This window comes from Cololabis saira, chromosome 23 (genome assembly GCF_033807715.1).
Source record: "Cololabis saira isolate AMF1-May2022 chromosome 23, fColSai1.1, whole genome shotgun sequence".
In the NCBI taxonomy this organism is placed as follows: domain Eukaryota; kingdom Metazoa; phylum Chordata; class Actinopteri; order Beloniformes; family Belonidae; genus Cololabis; species Cololabis saira.
Window position 1 is genome coordinate 4561372 of NC_084609.1, and position 24269 is coordinate 4585640.

At 38.9% G+C, this 24269-nt stretch overlaps 1 protein-coding gene across 1 annotated transcript in view; it reads left to right on the forward strand.

Moving 5' to 3' along the window:
* LOC133424561 (collagen alpha-1(VII) chain-like) overlaps positions 1 to 24269 on the forward strand; it is a 153072-nt gene that overhangs the window by 75451 nt on the left and 53352 nt on the right. Inside the window, exons 47-71 of the mRNA XM_061715236.1 lie at positions 1262 to 1342; positions 1683 to 1715; positions 1881 to 1925; positions 3506 to 3577; positions 3678 to 3713; positions 3972 to 3998; positions 4121 to 4159; positions 4257 to 4319; positions 5777 to 5815; positions 5918 to 5971; positions 6062 to 6094; positions 7586 to 7642; positions 7779 to 7823; positions 7919 to 7954; positions 8046 to 8072; positions 8149 to 8211; positions 18346 to 18408; positions 18608 to 18625; positions 18713 to 18748; positions 18837 to 18875; positions 18972 to 19007; positions 20819 to 20950; positions 21548 to 21637; positions 22837 to 23025; positions 23339 to 23508. Of these exons, the coding sequence (XP_061571220.1) occupies positions 1262 to 1342; positions 1683 to 1715; positions 1881 to 1925; positions 3506 to 3577; positions 3678 to 3713; positions 3972 to 3998; positions 4121 to 4159; positions 4257 to 4319; positions 5777 to 5815; positions 5918 to 5971; positions 6062 to 6094; positions 7586 to 7642; positions 7779 to 7823; positions 7919 to 7954; positions 8046 to 8072; positions 8149 to 8211; positions 18346 to 18408; positions 18608 to 18625; positions 18713 to 18748; positions 18837 to 18875; positions 18972 to 19007; positions 20819 to 20950; positions 21548 to 21637; positions 22837 to 23025; positions 23339 to 23508 (1523 nt within the window). The remainder of the gene's footprint in view (positions 1 to 1261; positions 1343 to 1682; positions 1716 to 1880; positions 1926 to 3505; positions 3578 to 3677; positions 3714 to 3971; positions 3999 to 4120; positions 4160 to 4256; positions 4320 to 5776; positions 5816 to 5917; positions 5972 to 6061; positions 6095 to 7585; positions 7643 to 7778; positions 7824 to 7918; positions 7955 to 8045; positions 8073 to 8148; positions 8212 to 18345; positions 18409 to 18607; positions 18626 to 18712; positions 18749 to 18836; positions 18876 to 18971; positions 19008 to 20818; positions 20951 to 21547; positions 21638 to 22836; positions 23026 to 23338; positions 23509 to 24269) is intronic.

Below are 24269 nucleotides of genomic sequence, written 5' to 3' on the forward strand. Positions count from 1 at the left end.
CCATATTTGATAGTTCTCCAAAAGTCACCAAATTTTGCATGCAAGCCAGACTTGGCGATACATTTTATATTTCATGGTTTGCATTAATGGGCGTGGCCTAACGGCTCAACAGCGCCCCCTAGAATACTTTTCTCTGCCATAACTTTTGAATGGTTTGACATAGAGAGTCGTGGGTGGTGTCATGGGAATCTGTAATGAGTCCTTAGGCTTCGTTGGCCTTAATTAGCCCCGCCCCTTCTTCTGATTGGTTGTCCCGATTTTCTGCTATAACTTTTGAATGGTTTGACATAGAGAGTCGTGGGTGGTGTCATCAGATTCTGTATGGAGTCCTTGACCTTCATTGGCCTGAATTAGCCCCGCCCCTTCTTCTGATTGGTTGTCCCTTTTTTCTGCTATAACTTTTCAATGGTTTGACATAGGAAGTCGTGGGTGGTGTCATTTCTGATATGCTTATGGGGGGCGGTGGCCATGAGTGCGAGGGCCCGTTCATTGCTGCTTGCAGCTTTAATTTTTAGTTAAAATGTCTAATTTTTAGTAAAAAAAAAATCTCATTACACTTAAAACAAGACTCATCACTGGAAAAATCAACAATTTTCACCTGTTTCAAGTAGATTTTCACTTAAAATAAGTATAAAAATCAGCCAGTGGAACAAGATTATTTTGCTTGTAATGAGCAGATAAATCTTGTCCCACTGGTAGATTTTTCTACTTATTTCAAGTGAAAATTTACTTGAAACAGGTGAAAATTGTCAAATAACAAGTTATTTTTCTGGTAATGACTCTTGTTTTAAGTGTAATGAGATTTTTTGACTAAAAATTAGACATTTTAACATTTTAACAAAAACTCATTACATTACACTTAAAACAAGAGTCATTACCAGAAAAATAACTTGTTATTTGACAATTTTCACCTGTTTCAAGTACATTTTCACTTGAAATAAGTAGAAAAATTTGCCAGTGGGACAATATTTATCTTCTCATTACAAGCAAAAAAATTCTACTTATTTAAGTGAAAATCTACTTGAAACAGGTGAAAATTGTTGATTTTTCCAGTGATGAGTTTTGTTTTAAGTGTAATGAGATTTTTTTGACTAAAAATTTGACATTTTAACTAGAAAAAATACAAATATTCTTATTTCTTATGTTCAGTGCAGAAGTCTAATGACGGAAAAAAATTTAAAACAAAATTAAGAAAAAACTTCAAAAAAACAAATGTACATATTTCTAATCTGGCAAATCCGTGCTTGTCTTTTTTTTTTAGGGAAAAGATGGATTTAAAGGCGACAAAGGGACTGTTGGTTTGCCTGGCAATCCTGGAGAACCTGGATTAAGAGGTAAAGATGTAAGTAAATCCTGAGTGGTTGTTGCATGAATAAAGTTACTAATAGATAACTATATATATAATATAATATTTTTCAGTAAACATCACAAACAAGATTCAGTCATAACGCTAAACATTACAGTTTACCAAAATCTGAGACATGACTCCTAAAGTCATGAGGACAAAAAAATTACCTTGAATTAGAGTGCTAATTAAAACACATAAATGGACCGGTCAGAATATGAAATTTAAGAGACGCACAGGAAATAATCTGCTTGTTTTCATGTTTCGGATACAAACTGTTTTTGTACACATGGATATAAACATTGAAAGCTGATGGTTATTGTAACCGTGTGTGCAGGGATCTGGAGCTGACGGGGAAAAAGGAGTGAAGGTAAAGTCAGTTTGGTGAATCGTTGGTTTTGATTGTTTTGCTGATCAACATTATGCTTTAATTTTAAAGAGGAAGTGGTGGTTTAAGTAATAATTTTTAATCAATAAAGTCCTGTTCAGTGTGATATTTTACCGTTAAATTATAATCTAATTCTGTCCTCCACAGGGCGACCAAGGACCAGCCGGAGAATCGGGTGAAAGAGGAATAAGGGTAGGTCTTCAAAAGCTTTATAATTCAAATTATACTTATATTTATTACAAATTTAAAACCAATATGTTGTCGACACATTTTGAGAAAAAAACATCAGTAATTTAAAAGTAGACGATATTAATCACATCCTATCATAGTTATATTCAGACTTCACTGTAATATTTGTAAGAAATGTATCCATATCAAAAACCCCGCAAGTTCTATACAAAAAATGATGTTACAGTCAGAAAATCATATTAGCTACAGCACAAGACGTGCTCTCAGAGGTAACTTTTACTGCCAAAAATAAAGACAAACTATGGTAAAAGAACAGTGATTTACAGAGCTACGTCTGCATGGAACCCACTTCCAAAACTCTTTAAGCAAATTATTAACATAAAATAATTCAAATTGTTAGTAAAGAAACATCTCCTGAATATATATATATATATAAAACGTATTTAATTATTATTAAATAAATAATGTAGATAGTATAATGTACTGTGTATATATATATATATATATATATATATATATATATATATATATATATATATATATATATATATGAATATTTATTAAAAATGGTTATTGGTGAAAACTATAATAACTATACATGATTTGAATTTGTTGCTGTTATAAAATGTATGAATATGTATTGATTTTATTTATATCTAAATGTTAAACAGAAATACTTTATTTTTTTCTTTATTTTCTGTTTTTCCTTTCTTTTTTTTATTTGCTACCTCTTTAGGTTTGCTTTTAATTTTTGTTGTAATGTACTGTATATTATGTGTCGGACCCCAGGAAGAATAGCTGCAGTTTTGGTGTAGTTAAGTTTAGTTTAGTTTATTTAGCACATAACATAAAAAAAATAACATTACACAAATAAGTGCAGTTAAAAGAAACTGTGCAGGGAGGAGCGAGCAAGCCAGTAGGCTTATGAGGAGCCCCCACCTAATAACATTTAACAAAATAGTTATGAGCATACAAAATCATAAAAATAAAAATAAATGATATATCATAAAAATTGCATAAAGAACATGAATGAAAATAAAATAAAAAATAAATAAAATTTAAAAAAATTACTGTAGACATGATCATGAAAATATGATTATGATGCTGAACAAATGGCAACACAGAATATGAAGTGCAAAGGAACATTAACAGTGGGAAAAGCAAGAGCTTTCTTGACTACATTGTTGAATTAAATGTTCTCTTGAGCGACTTTTGAAGATGGATAGGGACCTACAATTGTTTGCAATCTGGTACCAACTATTCCAGACTTTGACACCTCTAAACCTAAACAAAAATTTGCTTCTAGATTCCAGACATTTAGGCGGATGTAGGGCGAGGGCCTGCCGTGTGAGTAGGAATGAAATTGAGAGTTTGTGGCAAAGTATGACCTAAAGTGCTCAGGAACATTTCCTTCTGAGGAAAATATCTAGCTGTAGCTAATGAGGGTCCAAATAAAACTATAAACTATAAAACTGTTTGCCAACTGTTGCACAGCATGGATGAGAAATATACTCACATTTGTAGATTAAAACTCTAATGTGAGGCTATTATGATGTTTGTCATCCATTCTCATTATTGATCAGGGTCCACTAGGGTTACCAGGGCGACCGGGCGACGCCGGTGAAAAAGGCGACGCTGGGAATCTGGGTCAACCTGTAAGTACCAGTGTCTACTTCCTAAACCTGACCACAAATATACTGAACAATCCCGTTTACACGGCAAAGCTTTGACGTTGAGTTTCTTCTCTCTCTCAAGGGAACTGATGGAGGTAAAGGAGATAAAGGAGAGCCGGTATGTTTCACCGTGATGCTTATCGTTTCTTCCTCATTGGCTCCACTCTGATCATCCTTTGTTTCCATCAAAGCCACCGTCCTTTGGCAGTGTCATGATCTCTAATTTGATACGTTATTAATTAACTTGCATTGTTGTGCTTGTCACCCGTCAATGCTCCGGCTAATTTTTCTTTGTGTTGCACACATTGATTGCGTTACGCAGCGAGAGATTTTAGATTTTAACACGGCTTTGTCTGTCTTATTTTTATCCTCAAAGGGGAAACCTGGGCCTCCAGGAACACAAGTAAACAAATCCTAATTATTTTAAGCAACTTCTCATCAGATCGGCCATCAGCCGTTTGTTACAGCCGAGTTTAAGAAGAAGAATGAGCTGAAACTGTGATTTGCTTTACTGTTATTCACCAGGTTAATGGAGAAAACAACATCCTGGCCAGAGTGATTAAGGTAACCTGAAGAATATTTTGCAATTTCCTTCAACATCTTGATTTTCATGCAGTAATGAAAGTTCTTTCCTTTCTTTATTTCCCTTCCCTTCCTTTAGGGGGATCAAGGAGAGCCGGGTCAGCCTGGCATTAGAGGAGAAACGGGTCTACCAGGACCCAGAGTGAGTTTCCTGCTGTGGCTTCACATGTAAACACTGGAGTACTGAGCATTCTTCAAGAACAAACTCATCACGAGTACCGTGACAGAAATATCTGAATATCATGTATAATGACGGTATTAGAGCGGCTAAACCAGCGGTCGGCAACCCCCGGCTCTAGAGCCACATGCGGCTCTTTAGCGCCGCCCTAGTGGCTCCTGGAGCTTTTTCAGAAATGTTTGACCATTTTTTCCCTTTTTTTCTTCTTTTTTTCCTTTTTTTCTCTTTTCTTCTTTTTCCTTTCCTTTTTAATCTCGACATTTCGACTTTTTTCTTGAAATTTTTACTTTTTTCTCGAAATTTTGACTTTTTTCTCGACATTTCTACATTTTTCTCAACATTTCGATTTTTTTCCCGAAATTTTGACTTTTTTCTTAACATTTCGACTTTTTTCTCGAAATTTTGACTTTTTTCTCGACATTTTTCTCGACATTTTGACTTTTTTCTCAACATTTCGACTTTTCTCAACATTTCGACTTTTTTCTCAAGATTGTACTTCAACATTAATCTCGACATTTCGACTTTTTTCCTCAACATTTCGACTTTTTTCTCGACATTTCGACTTTTTTCTCAAAGTGCATAATGAAAAAAAAAATCTTCCCCCAGTTCTAACTAATATAGAAACATGCAGCATGTGTTGTCTTCATTCTAAGGCTGATACAAGACTTTGTGGCTCCAGACATATTTGTTTTTTGTGTTTTTGGTCCAATATTTCTCTAAAACATGTTGGGTTGTGACCCCTGGGCTAAACCAGAGGTATTAGTTGTCTTTATCCTCCATGCTCTATATTGTGTCTATCAGTTACTTTTCTGTTGAAGATGCAATTGAAACACTACAATAACACCTAATCTCATTCATAAAATAAACTGTACAAAAGTATTTGCAGGTGTTAAAAAAGTAAAGACTGTATTTATCCCCCAGATGTTCAGATTTCCTGTGAAAATATATGGGACATTATATCTTTACCTTCAGAATGAAATATTTAACTTTAATTTCTGTTCTTATTCTGAAGATTTTCCAGGTACATTTGTTCATATATTATTCATTTTTTAAGTTGTAAATAATTCCTGAGAACTTGCTGAAGCTGGATTTGTTTTTTAGCCTTGGATTTTCCATCTATATAGTTAAAAAAAAATTCTTTTACCTAAATATGTCAACACCGAGCTTTAGCCCGGTTCTGTTTGAACATTTAGACAAATAATGCATTTTTTTTTTAAAAACCATAAAAAATTACTAAGATGATGCAAATAAATAAGTTTTCATCATCTTTTTTCACCTGTTCATGTGTTGTTCTCCTTGATATAACTTTAATTTCACCATCTTTGCCTCTTGTTCTGTAGTCTAAGTTTAAAAATCTCAAGCTTTATGTTTTAAAGACGTCCTTTTGCTCAATTCTCTTGAATCTTTGTGTTTTTTATCAGGGTCCAGAGGGGAAACCTGGACGGCCAGGGACGTCTCTGGTGTGTGAAAACGGAAATTCATCATCTCTTCTCAGATTTGTATTTGCAATACTTGACATTTATTTTAAGATGTTCTCAGTTTTGAATTCTTGGACTTTGCAGGGTGGTGGAGGAAGCAACGGTGTTGATGGGGAACCAGGAAAACCAGGAATGAAGGTTGTAGAAAGTTATTGTAACACAATACACATATTGTAATTGTATCTATGAATATAAGCTCACTCTCAAATGTTTCTTTAAATATTGTAGGGTGACAAGGGACAACAAGGGGAACCTGGTTTGGTGAGCGTGTTTATCATTTGTTTTTCATGATACAAATCATTTTTTCTCTTTAGATGTATTATTGGACGATGGTTAGACTACAAGCTGATAAAATTTTTCCAGCACTGAAATTACACATCATCTTCCCTCATCTTCAAATTAAAGAACTTCATCAACCTCTGTGACGAGGGATCACAAATACAGATTAACTGCAGTCTGGCTGAGCGGGGAGAAGAAAGCTCCTGTTCACTGAAAATAACACGACTGTCATGATGAGTTTGCCAAAAGGCAACACTTTTATGGCAAAAAAAATCCTTCCCACAGACACATGGACACATCCTACAGTCAAACATGGTGATGGCACCTTCATTTTTGGAGCGTATAGACCAGGGGTCGGCAACCCAAAATGTTGAAAGAGCCAGATTGGACCAAAAACACAAAAAACGAAGATGTTTGGAGCCGCAAAAAATTAAAAGTCTTGTATAAACCTTAGAATGAAGGCAACACATGCTGCATGTAGATATGTTAGTTACAACTGGGGGAAGATTTTTTTTTTCATTATGCACTTCGAGAAAAAAGTCGAAATGTTGAGAAAACAGTTGAAATTTCGAGAAAAAAGTTGAAAAAGTTGAGAAAGAAGTCGAAATGTCAAGATTAAAAAGGAAAGGAAAAAGGAAGAAAAAAGGAAAAAAAAAGAAGAAAAAAAAGAAGAAGAGAAAAAAAGGAAAAAAAGAAGAAAAAAAGGGAAAAAAAAGAAGAAGAAAAAAGAGGAAAAAAAAGAAAGAAAAAATGGAAAAAAAGAAGAAGAAAAAGTAATAAAAAAGGAAAAAATAAGAAAAAAAGAGGAAAAAAAGAAGAAAAAAGGGAAAAATAAGAAAGAAAAAAGAGGGGAAAAAAGGGAAAAATGAAAGAAAAAAAGAAGAAAAAAAAGAAATAAAAGAGGAAAAAAAGAAGAAAAAATAGGAAAAAATAGGAAAAAAGTAGAAAAACATGAAAAAAGAAAGAAAAAAAAAGGAAAAAAACGATTAAACATTTTTGAAAAAGCTCCAGGAGCCACTAGGGCGGCGCTAAAGAGCCGCATGCGGCTCTGGAGCCGCGGGTTGCTGATATCTGGCATAGATGGATAGTAGATGGATAGTAGATGGATAGTAGATGGATAACAACCACAGACGGTCCAGAGGGAGGTTTTTCATAGTGCCCAGAATTCCAGAGGTAGATGATGGTTTACGTCCCAATTAGACCTCCAGTCCCTCACAAAGATGCAGAAGTGTCTTTGGGAAACACTGAAACTGAGTTGGACTGATGCCGACAGACTTCGGACTAGAACCCTGTAAACTATCTTTAACAATACCTGAATGTTTCTGTGCACTGAATTCCTTTGGTTCACCTCATCTGCACACTCCCTTTGTTTTTCATGGATTGCAACTGTTAAATACAATATGTTTGCAGTATCTGAAAGGTCTCTCTCTCTATATATATATATATATATACCGTATGTGTGTGTGTGACCAGAGTGGAGACAAAGGCGGGCTTGGAATAGCAGGGATTCCTGGTTTGCCAGGAATTGCAGTGAGTACGGGCCATTAACATGTTTTTAAAGATGAGAGTCAGTAACAGAGCTCGTTTTTAGCCGGCATAGCAAATTGTAGTGTAGTTTCTGTTGTGTTACAACTCTTTTTCCTGTCATGGTGGCGTTTCTCTGCAGGGAAAAGCCGGCTCTGATGGGAAGAGAGGTCCGACAGGAAAAGAAGTGAGAGCCGCCGCCTGAATCTCCTCAGCACTCACTGTTGTTGTAATTGTTAACGTTTTGTTTTATTTGACATTAAAAAAATTTGATTTTCTCAGGGAGAAAAGGGACTGAAAGGAGATGATGGAACAAAGGTCTCTGAAATGTTTTACAATGAGCTTAAAAAATTTCAGATGCTTTTTTAAAATGATTTTTAATGCATATTAACGCTCTTCTTTTTTCAAGGGTGACAAAGGAGATTCAGGTGCAAACGTACGTATTTTTGAACGATACTTGGTCTGTTTAGTTTAGTTTAGTGTAAAATCAGCTGAGTGTTGGTTGTTTCCAGGGCAAAGACGGGAGCAAAGGGGAACCAGGAGCTCCGGGGAAGCAAGTACTCGTCACTACTGAGGTACAAATGAATAAATAAAAATCCCTGACTTCTTTGTTGTTTTTTAAATCATGTTTTATTTCAGGTTTCTCTTAGAAATGTAGCCGTAAATTGAGAGGTGTGTTTGTGGTTTTGCTTGTGGGAGCCACAATTAAAGCAAACTTTAATTTAAGCCTAATAAATAATAAATAAAGTTTTAGAGGAACATCCCGGAGTTAAAACAGACCTAGATCTAATATAAAATAGTAATGTGTGTGCACTTTTCTGGGAGACCAAAACAACATCATTACGTCGTTACGTTTTTGAGTTATAACATAATATGTGTTTGCAGCAAAATGAGACGGTTGGGATGGGTCGAAATGAATGCAGTTTTAAACCTCTTGACAAGACTCAAAAGTGTTATTGCACTAAAGTGATAGTGTGGATCGGGTCCCTGCAGACACACCAGGGACGTTTTAAAAAGTACAACTTTACAGAAAGTCTATAACAGCGGTCGGCAACCCAAAATGTTGAAAGAGCCATATTGGACCAAAAACACAAAAAACGAATGTGTCTGGAGCCACAAAAAATGAAAAGTCTTGTATAAGCCTTAGAATGAAGAAACACATGCTGCATGTTTCTATATTAGTTAGAACTGGGGGAAGATTTTTTTTTTCATTATGCACTTCGAGAAAAAAGTCGAAATGTCGAGAAAAAAGTTGAAATGTCAAGATTAATGTTGAGGTACAATCTTGAGAAAAAACTCGAAATGTGGAGAAAAAGTCGAAATGTCGAGGAAATAGTCAGAATTTTGAGAAAAAAGTCGAAATGTCGAGAAAAAAGTCGAAATTTTGAGAAAAAAGTCGAAATGTCGAGGAAATAGTAAAAATTTTGAGAAAAAGTTGAAATGTCAAGATTAATGTTGATGTACAATCTTGAGAAAAAAGTCGAAATGTGGAGAAAAGCTTGAAATGTCGAGGAAATAGTCAGAATTTTGAGAAAAAAGTCGAAATGTCAAGAAAAAAGTCAAAATTTCTACAAAAAAGTCGAAATGTCGAGAAAAAAGTCAAAATGTCGAGATTAAAAAGGAAAGGAAAAAGGAAGAAAAAAAGAGAAAAAAAGAAGAAAAAATAGGAAAAAGAAGAAAAAAAAAGAAAAAGAAAGAAGGAAGGAAAAAAAAGAAAAAAAAAGAAAAAGGAAAAAAAAGGTCAAACATTTTTGAAAAAGCTCCAGGAGCCACCAGGGCGGCGCTAAAGAGCCGCATGCGGCGCTAAAGCCGCGGGTTGCCGACCCCTGGTCTATAAAAAAGGACTGTTTGTGCATTTCCATCTGCTTTAATGCCACACAAGTTACACGGGTTTATTGGAAATGACGTTAAGTTCATGGGTTTCTAATGTTTGCTGATTTAGATATGAATATCTAAGTACTGGTCCAGGTCCGTGAGCAGGGAGAAATCTCTCCTCGTTCTGCACCTGGGACAGTATTTTGTGCAACAGCAGTTGACGTGTACAGACTTACAACCAGTACTGGAGTTGAAGGGGGATGAGGGGGGATGGCATCCCCCCTGAAATAAAAACGGTCCAAATCATCCCCCCTGTAAAACTGCCATCCCCCCTTTCCATCCCTTATGTCATTTCATCAATGAATGTGGTTTTACTGCTATTTCAACATTTAGAGTCATCACCAGAAAAATAACACCAGAAAAATAACTTATTTGACTATTTTCACCTGTTTCAAGTACATTTTCACTTGAAATAAGTAGAAAATCTGCCAGTGGGACAAGATTTATCTTCTTATTACAAGCAAAAAAATCTTTTCTACTTATTTCAAGTGAAAATCTACTTGAAACAGGTACATTTTTTTGTTTTTTCCAGTGATGAGTCTTGTTTTAAGTGTAATGAGACTTTTTTACTAAAATGAGACATTATAACTAGAAATAAGACAAATATTCTTGTTAAGATTTTGAGTTTTTGCAGTGATCCATGTTACTTATCCTGTGAAGGACAGAGTCATATTGATAAGTTCAGAAAAGTGTTTTTTTTTTGTTGTGTTTTGATGTATTTGATGTAAGCCCAGTGGATATTTAAAGCTTACAGAAGGCTGCATTTAACTGCTGCTATGTCATTCCTGCAGTATTTCTGCAGGTGTTTTGGTCAGTGCTATTATTTGTAAAATATTATATTATTTGTAATCAGCACAAATGATCTGTCCCCATATGATAAAATCCACCATCCCCCCTGATTTTTTTTTGCAACTCGAGTACTGCTTACAACAAAGTAGAAGTTACCAGACGGAGATGCCTGTCCAAACCCTATCCACGCTTAAGTGGAATACCATTTATGAGTCTCGTCAGAGGCTTAAAATAGGCGTTTATTTTGACACAGCTCTGCTGCCTCCAAATGCACATTAAATGTAGTGGCACTCTGTTCACTCTAATTTGTACCACCTTTTGAGTCAGTCCACAAAAACACTATTTTGGACGCGAGCGATGAGACATGACAACTTCCTTGGCTTTTAAAATGTTTACTTGAAAAAGATTAAGGTAATTTACAAGTCCAAAGCACGGTCAAAAGACTGTGTTGCTTCCAGCATTTTCTGACTCAAACTGAAAGTGAAACTAAACTTCTCCTTACATGAAACCACAGTCACAAAATTAAAGTGACAGCACAACCTAAAATACAAAACATAGAAAAGACTTTATCATGTATCTACACATTGCTTAATTATTATTTTAGTCTAATTTAAACCTTATGAATTATAATGAAATTATCATTACCCATTTTTAACTGTTTTAACTAAATTATAAATCATTACTTAATCAGGCCCTTATTGGCCGTTACATTACCCGGCCCCCAATTGGTTAGGCAGGATGACTAAGCAATTACAAACATAAACATTCAGCCTTTTCTAATGTCCAAGAACTGTTCAACATAGTCTCTTATGATCCGTCCTTTTCTCAAGTCTTCTCACTTGATCTTCTCTCCTTATGCTGCTTCCTCCAGCAAACACAGTTTGTTAACAGGCCTTTCCAAGGTGCTTGTTTTGGTTTTTATCTTCACTCTTCGCACCATTCCGCTGGAGTCTGGTAACGTTTCAACTACTCTTCCCATCAGCCAGGAATTGCGAGGAGATGAACTGTCCACGAGTAACACAATATCTCCAGCTGTGAAGTTTCTCCTTGGCCTTGACCATTTTTGACGCTCTTGGAGGAGTGGAAGATACTCGCGTGTCCATCGAGTCCAAAATAAATCTGCAAGATATTGCACTTGCTTCCATCTCTTTCTTGTGTATGTGTCATCTTTGCTGAAGATACCTGAAGGCATACTGGGTTGAGACTTCAGCAGCAATAAGTGATTGGGCGTTAGAGGCTCAACGTCATTCACGTCATCCGAGATACTTGTGAGCGGCCTGCCGTTGATGATGCTCTCGACCTCACACATTATCGTCTGAAGACAATCATCATTCACGCTTTGTTCTTTCAACAGGGAATTGATTATTCTTCGTACTGTACGAATTTGCCTTTCCCAAATCCCACCCTGATGGGAAGCGGCTGGGCTGTTGAATATCCACTTGATTCCCTTTGGTAGCAAAGCTCTTTCAATCTTGTCATTATCCAGATGTGTGAGTGTTTCTCTCATCTCCCTTTCAGCACCCACAAAGTTTGTGCCGTTGTCAGAGCGCATGATGCTGACTTGACCTCTTCTGCATACAAAACGTCGAATCGCGTTGATGCAGGAGTCTGTGTCGAGGCTGTCTGCAATTTCTATGTGCACGGCTCTGAGGGTGAGGCAGGTGAACAAAACACCGTATCTCTTGACTGTACTTCGGCCCCGCTTAACATCAAATGGCCCGAAATAATCAACACCAGTGTTTGTAAAAGGAGGCTTGTCAGGCAAAAGGCGATCTTTGGGTAGGTTCGCCATCTTTTGCTCTCCGACCCTTCCACTGGTCCTGCGGCACACTGCACACTTGCTGATAAGCTTTCGGATAGCGGAATTGGCTTGTGGGATCCAATACTTGCATCTCAGTCGTGCCAAGACGTAACTCCGTCCGCAGTGTCCTGTTCTTTGGTGTATGTCTCTCAATATCAGTGTAGCGACCCTACTGTGCTTAGAGAGTATCGCTGGGTGTTTGACATTTTCTGGCATGGCGGACTTGTTGAGTCTTCCGCCAACTCTCAAAGTGCCATCTTGAAGAATCGGATCTAGTTTGACCAGCCGACTGTTGCAACTGACTTGTTTGCCCTTTTGCAGAGCTTTGATTTCTTCTCTGAACTGTTGCATTTGACTGAACTGGATTATCTCTGACTCGGCGGTGACTAGATCATCCAAGGTAAGTGATTTCCGTTCTGTTGTTCCCTTATATTTCTCCATATGTTGTTTTAACTTTGACTTTTGCTTTTCAGGATCCATTTCAGTTTGACTGATTGTTCTTGAGAACTCTTTTCTTTCATCATTCTGTTGCTGCAAAGTTTTCTTCAGCTTTACAATCCAGGCAACTGACCTTTTTAGTTTATGCCAGTCCGAGTAATAGTTGATCAACATGTTCATTGGTTCCATGTTATCTTTAACTTCGATTGTGTTGACTGTGACTGTGTTTTTGACCTCTGGGTCACCTTGAAGGCTTTCTTTCCTCTGCAGAGGTTGTTTTGGCCAGTCACATTCGTTGTTCAACAGGAATTTTGGTCCATTTATCCATGTTCCTCCTTGTATCAAGGCTTTGGTCTTTAGGCCCCTGCTGGCTTGATCTGCAGGATTTTCTGCGGTTCCAACGTAGTTCCATTGAGTAGGCTTGGTGGCTTCTCGAATCAGTGTGACTCTGTTCGCAACGAAGGTTTTGAATCGAGCAGTGTCATTGTCAATGTATCTCAGCACAGTTGTGCTGTCTGTCCAAAAAATGGACGGTTGCAGTGAAACCTGAAGTTCTTGACGTAACATCTTGTCAATCTTCACTGCGGTAACTGCTGCTGTTAACTCGAGTCGGGGGATCGTGACCTGCTTGAGTGGGGCCACTCTTGCTTTCCCCATGAGAAATGAACAATGCTTCCTGCCTTGTTTGTTTTCCAGTAGTAGATACGACACAGTGCCATATGCGTATTCTGACGCATCTGAGAAATGATGTAACCGCGCTGCTGCAGTACATCCAAAGTCAGAAGGTTTCAAACATCTGTTTACATGGAAGTCAGAGAGGTGAGAAACATCTTCTTTCCATCTTCTCCAACCTTCAGCATGTTTTTCATCAATGTTCTCATCCCAACCATGTTGCTCTTTACATAGCTCTTTCAGTAGGACTTTAGCAGGCAAGACGACTGGGGCCAGGAAACCAAGGGGATCGTAAATAGAGTTCACAATGGACAAAATGCCCCTCCTTGTTGTAGGCTTGTCTTGCTGCTTCATGCTGTAGGTGAGAGTATCCGTTTCTGTGTCCCACTGTATGCCGAGAGCCCTCTCGACTGGTAGAGTGTCATGGCTTAGATCCAGATTCTTTGCTTCACTGGCTCGGTGTACCTCTGGGATGGACAACAACACCTTCCTGCTATGACTCATCCATTTCGTTAATGTGAAACCTCCTTTGGCACACAACGTGCGAAGTTCACTAGCTAAGGTCACTGCATCATCCTCTGTAGCTACACTTTTCAGACAGTCATCTACGTAAAAGTTGCGCAAGACTGTTTGCACAGCTTCTGGAGATGCAGTAGCTTTATGGTCCTCAGCTGTTCTTCTGAGCGCGTATGAAGCGACACTTGGTGACGAGGTGGCTCCGAAGAGGTGCACCGTCATCCTAAATTCCTCCATGGGCCCATCTAACTTGCCATTGGGCCACCAAAGAAAGCGGAGGAGGTCTGCGTCTTCCTCTGGGACCTGCACTTGATAAAACATCGACTCGATGTCAGCCATGATGGCTATTGGCTCTTCGCGAAATCTTAAGAGGACACCAACCAGTGTGTTGGTCAGGTCTGGTCCCTGTAGCAATTCACCATTCAAAGAGCGGCCCTGATAGGAGGCTGTGCAGTCGAAGACCACTCTTAACTTTCCTTTTGTCGGGTGATACACCCCGTGGTGCGGTATGTAGAACACCCTGTTGTCATTACGGTTCAGCTGATGCGCTGGAACTTGGACAGCATAGCCTTTGTCAATAATGGTGTCCATGAAGACTTTGTAATCCTCAAAGAATTCAGGATTCCTCTTGAACTTTCTGAGCAAACTGGCTATGCGTTGCTCCGCAACACAACGGTTATTTGGCATTTGGATTTTCCTGTTCCGGAGCGGCAATCCAATGCTATAATGTCCGTTTTCCAAAGTTGTTGTTTGCTGCACAAACTGCATGAAATGTTTGTCCTCTTGTGACAACTCTTCTTTGTCATCATAGTTGCGCTCTGAAAAGTCAGTATTATATTGTTCGATCAGTAGCTTCTCAACTTCCATCACAGAGATCCTGTTCACTGAACATTGAGGTGGTTTGTTCTCTGTGTCATCCAGTTCTTTTCTCAAGGGCCCATTGACGACCCAGCCAATGGCAGTCTTCACCGCATAAGGGCCTCCATCTCGACTGTTAATGATGTGCCACGGCTCCAGAGCATTTGGACAGTTTGATCCAATGAGTAAGCCTACATCTGCTTTTAATTCTGGCAAGCGTACTTCCTTGAGGTAGGGCCACTTCTCAATATCTGATTGTCTGGGTATGTTGTCGGTGTGAACAGGTATGGTGCTGTGAGTGTACACCTTGGGTAGTTCGATATATATGGTATCTTCCAGCCCGCACACTTCGAGATCTGATATCACATAACTGTTCATGAGTTTCTGTTCTCCAGGTTTGTCTTGACCCATGGTGCTGAGAAGTATTTGTGTTGGTTTTCCTTTAGTGTTCAGCTTCTTTTGCAGGTCTCCCGTGCAGAAAGTTGCTGTACTTCCCGGGTCAATAAAGGCGAATGTTTCCACATACTTGTCACTCCTTTTTGATTTAACCTTCACCGGCACTATTGACAGCACACATTCGGGTTCTCCGGCCCCCGTGAGGCTACATGACTCTTCCTGCACAGAAACTTGAGCACATGATACCTCATTTCCATGAGCACCATGATTCTTCTCTGATGAAACAGAACCTTCTTCCCTTCTGTGAGCCCCATCGCTGCTCTCATGTGAGACAGAACCTTCCTTTACGATGTGTAGAATGTCGGGATGCCTTAACGTACATTCTTTACACTCCATTTTTCTCTTACAGAGCTTGCTGAGATGGCCAGGAGTTAAGCATCCGAAACATAAGCCCTTTGACTTCAAGAACTCCACACGTTCCTTGTGTGGCTGTGTTTTGATCTTGCTGCACGAAGCTAGGGTGTGGGCTTGCTGGCAGTACAAACATGGCTTATCAAAGGCAATCCCTGTTTTGCTTGAGTTTGCTGGCTTCACAGCTGTTCCTGTGGGCCGTTTGTTTTCATCCGAAACACTGGTAGCGAAACTGCTTTTACGGACCTTTCTCTTTGCAGGTTGCCTTTCCTTTTGATCAGTTTTTTCAATTGTGAATGGGCGGCTGTCTGGTATGTTACCAAAGAGGGGGTCTATCACTATCTTAGCTTGGCGGTCTATGTACCTCACAAGATCGGCAAACTTTGCTTTTCTGCCTCTTCGCTCTTTGATATCGTATGCTTCAGCACGCCAACGTTCTTTCATTTTATAGGGTAGTTTAGACACCACAGTCCGTAGGTTGGTAGGGTTGTCCATCTCATCTAGAAATTCTATGTCTTCCATAGTGTTGCGACATCCAACCAAAAACATTGCATAAGCACTTAAAGCTTTCCCATCGTCGGTCCTGATCTGCGGCCATTTTAGAGCCTTATCAATGTACGCGCTGGCAATCTGCAGCTCATCCCCATAATGTTTATGAAGAAGTTTCTTTGCTTCAAAGTAACCTTTGCTGGGTGGCATGTGAGCACAGCTGCGAACTAACTCTTGTGCTTCACCGGCTGTAAATTGTTCCAAAAAATACAATTTATCTTGCTCATTGTCTGTCTTTTGTTCTATTGAGTGCTCAAATGCTCTGATGAACGATTTGTATTGCATTGCGTCACCCCTGAAGACAGGAATATCCTTGGTTGGTAGCTGAGATTGCTTCTGTTGCTTTATTAGCAGTTCAGTGATTATGTTCTGATTTTGCATGACTTTTAGTATGTCATCACCTGTGTTGGCTTGAGCATTGTGATTCAGTTGTTGTTGAGACACGGGATGCAGCATTTGTGAAGGTGTGGGAAAGTTCACGTTGCTCGATCGAGGAGGTGAAACGCAGGCTCCTTCTCTCTTTATGTTGCCACCTCGTAGTGCTTGTGCCAGTGCGCGGCTAGATAAACCATCATCGGATTTCTCGTATTCTTTTAGCACTTTTAATTCTGCACTACTTTCAGCTAATGCAGTCTCCAGCTCAAGTTCTTCCTTTGCGACTTTGAGTCTGGCCATGTCCAGCTCAAGTTGCTGCCTTTTCTTCTGTGCAGCAGCACGTTCAAGCAGGGCTGCGTGTTCTGCTTCTTGTTTAACACGTGTTGATGAAACTCGTGATGAGGATGATGTTCGACTAACTTGAGATCCACATGAGCTGGCCTGCCCAGCTTTGTTGACACCAACCTGTGAAACGCTGTCATCTGGTTTAACATTATCCTGTAAGTCAACTTCCACGTTGCATTCCTTTTGCATCACAGATTCCTGTTTCTCTGCAATCCATCTTTTAGCTGTTTTCATAAATCCTTTGATGGATGCCATTTTGGGTTCAAACCACTTCTCTTGATCATATACTTTTTCATCTTCAGGCAAAAGATTTGCAACTTCATTGTTGAGGCAACTCAACTCCTCCAGTAAAAATGCAAACTCATTTTCCATCACTTCTATCACGTCTGTTAGATTTTGAGCATCACTCATCATTGTCTCCACTTCTTTTATTTTACCTGTCAGAGCTCCTATTTTTCGTTTTCTCAGTAATATGCATCTTTGCAATTTCTCCTCTTTTGCTTTCTGAGTTAGCTTTCGTAACCTTCCCTGCTCCACTGTATCCTCAACACATCCAAACTCCTCTTCTTCAGCCATCTTATAATGCAGAGTAAATGCTCAAGTTGCATGCAAAAGTTTAAAAGCACTTTGCTTCAAAGCCACTTTTCGTCAAAAAACAAGCACAAAACAACTTCTCAAAAAATGCAAAACTCCACTTTGATTGACTTAAGGCTTGCAATGCGAGGTCACACTGAGAAATATACAAATTGCATTTTCATTTTGCAATCCACCTTTAACTTCAGCTTGTGCTCGTTATCTTCAAGAATCCATGTTATGCTTTCTTGTCTTATTGCACGTGGATAGTATAAGGATTTTACGTTACCTTGTCTCTGAGAAAACTGCAAAATATTTCCAGTTTCAGCATCAGCTTCTTTGGGAGAGCTCTCAGTCCTTTTTTCCAAGCAGGTTTGCTTAGCTAGTCTTTTGACTAAATGTAGTGGCACTCTGTTCACTCTAATTTGTACCACCTTTTGAGTCAGTCCACAAAAACACTATTTTGGACGCGAGCGATGAGACATGACAACTTCCTTGGCTTTTAAAATGTTTACTTGAAAAAGATTAAGGTAATTTACAAGTCCAAAGCACGGTCAAAAGACTGTGTTGCTTCCAGCATTTTCTGACTCAAACTGAAAGTGAAACTAAACTTCTCCTTACATGAAACCACAGTCACAAAATTAAAGTGACAGCACAACCTAAAATACAAAACATAGAAAAGACTTTATCATGTATCTACACATTGCTAAATTATTAATTTTAGTCTAATTTAAACCTTATGAATTATAATGAAATTATCATTACCCATTTTTAACTGTTTTAACTAAATTATAAATCATTACTTAATCAGGCCCTTATTGGCCGTTACATTAAATAAATGGTATTTTTCTGCAAACACATCTTCTGTTCTAGCTCAAAACTACTTCACTTCACATCATTTTGGTCACTAACTAAAGAGTTCACTCCTCATTAATACAGTAGACCTCGGCCTATTTTCAATCAATTTTTCTTCTTCCTCGTGTTTATATTATTCTTTTCTGTCAGTTTGTCTTACTTCTGCTCTCAGTTCTGCTTAGCAACAAGCAGATGTAAACGACCCCCAAAGAGCTTATAAAGGTGAATAACCATTGATCTTTGCAAATGTTGTCAGGGCTCCACAATTGATGAAATCCGTCAAGCATTTCCACTTCCAATGGGTCCTCCAGGCGCAACCGTGAGTATTTTATTTATAAAAATAATAGTATGTATAGCCCATAATAGTCACTTCCGCTGTTGCACGGTATAATGTATATATGTGGAATCGGAGTCGTCATCTCGTAGTGCTTTCCATTGTTACGATGGGATATGAATGCTTGATGTCATGCATTATAAATGCATGTTCAAATGTCCTGCGCTTCTGTTTCTGTGTTTAGGGTTCACCGGGACTTAAGGTAAGACGGTAATGATGTTTACGCTGGAGTGATGTTTATACTGAACAACAGAGAAACGGCTTTATAGTTCTGTTTCCCTTCTTACAGGGAGAGAGAGGAGACGGAGGCCCTAAAGGGGAGAAGGTAGAGACTCATCACAGTTATATCTCTGATGCATGGAAATGGAAATATAAATGGAAATGCACTTCCATTTATATTTATGTTTTTGCAGGGTGACGCTGGCGCTCCTGGAAAGTATCTTGAAATGAAGGTAGAATACATCGTAGTCAAAATCCCTCCCCTGGGATATACATGTTTGCATTTGACATTATAAAATCTCTGAACTGAATGTTTTGTATCTACGTAGGACGTTGAGGAGATGTTTGAATCCTACGGTATCAGGGTGAGCGCTGACACCGACATAAACCTGCAGTAAAGTGGAAAAGTAGCAGCAGATCTTTCCCATCTTAACCCTTGTATTGTCTTTGGGTCAAAAGGACCTAATTCTCCTGTTCTTCTTTCCTCCTTCTCTCCTTCCTTCTCCCTTCCTCTTTCCTTCCTTCTTTCCTTCCTTCCTTGTTTTCTCCTTTCCTTCCTTCATTCTTCTTTCCATTCCTTCCTTCCTTTCTTTTTTCCGTTCCTTCCTTCCTTCTTTCCTTTCTTCCTTGTTTTCTCCTTTCCTTTCTTCCTTCTTTCCTCCCTTCCTTCCTTCTTTCCTCCCTTCCTTCCTTCCTTCCTTCTTTCCTCCCTTCTTTCCTTTCTTCCTTGTTTTCTCCTTTCCTTCCTTCCTTCTTTCCTCCCTTCTTTCCTTTCTTCCTTGTTTTCTCCTTTCCTTCCTTCCTTCTTTCCTTCCTTCCTTCTTTCCTTCCTTCTTTTCTCCCTTCCTTCCTTCTTTTCTCCTTTCCTCCCTTCCTTCCTTCTTTTCTCCCTTCCTTCCTTCTTTCCTTCCTTCCTTCTTTCCTCCCTTCCTTCCTTCTTTCCTCCCTTCTTTCCTTCCTTCCTTCTTTCCTCCCTTCTTTCCTTCCTTCCTTCCTTCTTTCCTTCCTTCCTTCCTTCCTTCTTTCCTCCCTTCTTTCCTTTCTTCCTTGTTTTCTCCTTTCCTTCCTCCCTTCCTTCCTTCTTTTCTCCCTTCCTTCCTTCTTTCCTTCCTTCCTTCTTTCCTCCCTTCTTTCCTTCCTTCCTTCCTTCTTTCCTCCCTTCCTTCCTTCTTTCCTCCCTTCTTTCCTTCCTTCCTTCTTTCCTCCCTTCTTTCCTTCCTTCCTTCCTTCCTTCTTTCCTCCCTTCCTTCCTTCTTTTCTCCCTTCCTTCCTTCCTTCCTTCTTTCCTTCCTTCCTTCCTTCTTTTCTCCCTTCCTTCCTTCCTTCTTTCCTCCCTTCTTTCCTTTCTTCCTTGTTTTCTCCTTTCCTTCCTTCCTTCTTTCCTTCCTTCCTTCTTTCCTTCCTTCTTTTCTCCCTTCCTTCCTTCTTTTCTCCTTTCCTCCCTTCCTTCCTTCTTTTCTCCCTTCCTTCCTTCTTTCCTTCCTTCCTTCTTTCCTCCCTTCTTTCCTTCCTTCCTTCCTTCTTTCCTCCCTTCCTTCCTTCTTTTCTCCCTTCCTTCCTTCTTTTCTCCCTTCCTTCCTTCCTTCTTTTCTCCCTTCCTTCCTTCCTTCCTTCCTTCCTTCCTTCTTTCCTTCTTTCCTTCCTTCCTTCCTTCCTTCTTTCCTCCCTTCCTTCCTTCTTTTCTCCCTTCCTTCCTTCCTTCCTTCTTTCCTCCCTTCCTTCCTTCTTTTCTCCCTTCCTTCCTTCCTTCCTTCCTTCTTTCCTTTCTTCCTTGTTTTCTCCTTTCCTTCCTTCCTTCTTTCCTTCCTTCCTTCTTTCCTTCCTTCTTTTCTCCTTCCTTCCTTCTTTCCTCCCTTCTTTTCTTCCTTCCTTCCTTTCTCCCTTCCTTTCTTCTTTCCTTCCTTCCTTCTTTCCTCCCTTCTTTTCTTCCTTCCTTCTTTTCTCCCTTCCTTCCTTCTTTCCTTCCTTCCTTCTTTTCTCCCTTCCTTCCTTCTTTCCTTCCTTCCTTCTTTTCACCCTTCTTTTCTCCCTTCCTTCCTTCTTTTCTCCTTTCCTTCCTTCTCTCCTCCCTTCCTTATTTTCTTTCTTCCTTCTTTCTTTCTTTCCTCCCCTCTTCCCTTCCTCCTCCCTTGACCCGCAGACAGCACAAGGGTTAATAAACCTTTTTTTCCCTCAGCTGCCTGTGCTGAAGGCTTTGATTGACAGGTTGCTGCAGGACGGAGTGGACGAGCTGCTTCACGTTCTCAACACCTCCAAGAAAACAAAAGACAACACGGGGACTCAAACCAACGTCATCGCCGAGTACACGGTAACGTCTCTGTGGAGGAAGCATGGGAGGTTTTGTTCTTCCTGCTATCTTTGTCCTTCATCCCTAGACGTGCATAGATATGCAAAACCAGGAAGGGACAAAATGAACAGAAGAAAGATAAACAAAACAACTGCAAAATAAAGAAAAGAAAAATATAAAAAGTGAACACAAAGGCCCGGTGGAAACAAAACAAATAGATGCGTCATTTACATATTGCAAACAAAGTCTAAAGAACTGAACTGATCTACAAAAGCACCGCTGTTAGCTGCTAACTGGCTGCAAACGGTCACAACAGATGGAGAGAGAAAACAAAGACGGGGAAACCTTTGATAATTACAGCAGACAAGCAAACACGATGGCTGAATAAATGCAAAGAATTTGTCACAACAATGTGACAGAGTAACCTGCAAAAGGAGGTAAAGCATTCGTCCTCCAGGAAGAATCAAACTCTGCAGAGGAAAGGGCTTTTAAGATTTTAACCCCAGAAGGTTTTGGGACAATATATCTGAAGAGAACTGATATTTCAACATGTAAAATCTGTTGCTTTTCAAAGTCAAAGTCAAAGAAATAAAACATATTGTGTGTTTTTTTCAATAGAATTCTCTCAAATTTGAGAAGCAGCCGCTGTTGGATCTGAAAACCGAGGAACCTGACACACTCGACCAGACTCCTGAAACCCTGTTGAATGTAAGTCCTTTCAGCGTCCGACCTTGTTTAACTTAAAAAGGGAAGAAGAGAAATGTTAGATCTAAAGTGAACATTTTAAATCTCTTATCAAAATAAATCAGTAGAACTAGAGGAATAGGATTATATTCCCTGTAAAGATTAATTTATTATTTATTGTAAGACAAAAGTCAAAAGAAATGTTTTGTTAAAACACCATTGTCCACATTGTTATACTTATGAGAGGTGATCGCGGTCATCCACAATGTGTAAGACCCAATTAACGTGTACATTGGTCTTAATCCGTTAGTATATGATACGCGTGACAATAAAGCGGAACGAGGAGCCGTTTTCATCCACAAACTTAAGTTCTGGTGTCCGTTCTTAAAATACAAACAAGAAAAGCAGAGTGCAATGATGCACTAACGCTGCCCATAAACATTCACCCCATACGATCATAATAAAACCACAACTCTTCACGGAACGCAACACAAAGCAAAGAACAGCATTACCCATAATGCAATGCAGCTGAAATCGGAAGAAATGCCCCCAAAGAAATTATTTGTTCCAGCTCACAGCCGATGTTTTTTTTAATTTGTTTTACCTGTTTTTGCACATTTTCTCGTTCAGATCAGCGGTTTTTAATGGATAATTATCTTCATATCTTCATCGGGGCGGAGTGTTGTGTTCCTGCATGTGCCCTCAAATCCACGCTGATTGGGTTGTACAGAGCAACCTGCATGGATTTGGGCGTACGCACAGTTTTGTATATCTGAATTTTTGCGTACGTGTAAATTCCACGCACTGTTTAACGTTGAAATCCCCGCACTCTTAGTACATGAGGCCCCAGGTGTTGTTTCAGGATTCAACACTTCCAGAAACACTGAAAAATATGTAAAACATATTAAAAAATGAGAATAAAAACACATCACGGGTGACTAGCATGGTGTCCTCCATCGCTATAATGAGATAAATTTCTCACGACCAGAACTCTGCAACATCTGCACATCTATTAGCTGATAGCATTGAAGTGAATGTTAGGATATTTGGACAAATCTGGAGCTACGGACAAATATTATTAGGGTAAGAAAAGTGGTAGATGAACTGATACTGACGTCATGCACAGTCTATAATGAGCTTTTTGACAGATTTTTCTAGATTAACACTGAAATGACACAATTGCGTAGATTCTCAGTCCAGTTTAATCTGCTTTTTCTGTGAAGGAAACCTTAAATGAGACTTTGGAGACTCTGTGGACTCTCACGGCGGCGCAGGGAGAGCAGAATCTGAACGGGAGTGAAACCGGGTTAAAGGGATCAGGAGAGAAGGAGACTGTAAACTGGGACGTGAATAACGCAACCTCAAACCTGAGTGTTGACAACTCTACTTTCAGTTATATCACAGTTAAGGAGGTAAGACCATTTTAAAACCGACATATTGACTATTTCTTATTTTTTAATGTATCTCAGTATCTTATTCCATGTTATTCTGATTCCATTTTATTACTAAACAAACTGAGTCAATCAATCATCCTTAAATCACTAAATAATTATACCATAAACTACAGGGAGCATTTTGTATATCCGAAGGGAATAAAAATGCATAACATGTACTAAAAACCCAACAAAGTACTCGATTAAGCGTAGAAGTGATCACAGTTGTTGTTATCTAACATTAATGTTCTGCTGGTTGTAAAACGCTAACACGTATACATTTTTTGTTCAGTCGGTTTCAGAGTTACCTGAAACTGTAAAGGAGACTGTTGTCCTCACTCAGGAGGACCAGCTGAAGAAGAATCCGTCAACGAAGAAGAAGAACAGGGAACGTGGGAAAGTAAAGCTGCCAACAACAACAGTTATCAATACCCATCAAACTGATGTTATCCTGCTTGATCAGTTTAGATTTAATGTCCATAACTGAAGGACCACACCAGTGTTTTAGCTAAATTTCTGCCGTACGTTCATCACACTAACAGCATGAAAATCAACTTCCTGAGATATAAAAACATATTATTATCTTGCAGCCTCATGCTTCTGGTTTTTAGTAAAATTAAAGCTGCAAGCAGCGATGAACGGGCCCTCACGCGTGCAATTTTCACCAATAAAAGTCAAGGACTCAAAACTAAGCCAGTTGACACCACCCATGACTCTCTATGTAAAACCATTCAAAAGTTAAAATATCGACCAATTAGATGAAGGGGGGGGGGGGTGTCACAACCTTGGGGTGCTGAGATATTCTTTCTTTCTTACACAGGCCCACAATTTTTCACAATTTGTCACAAGTTTAGAGGTAACTAAGTATTGAGGGAAATAACGCTGGACTCAGATGAAAGATCAGATGACCCAGCTTTCCACCGGTACCTAAATGCACCATGTACGGACGAATCTGTGAGGCTTCTTGTATGGAGGTAGATCTGTGTCTTAATTATTCAATCAAAAAAAGATTTCTTCAATCAAAAAATATAGAAAAGAAAAAAAGTGTTTGAATGCAAACAAATATTTGAGACTCAAAAAAATGCATTTGAGCACTTTTTTTGGATTTAAAATATTTTTTTCGATTTTTTGATTGAAGTGAAAAAAGTTTTGAAGTCTTTTTTTTTTACTTTTTGAAAAAATCACTTCAAATCGAAAAAATTCATACACTTTTTTTCTTTGAT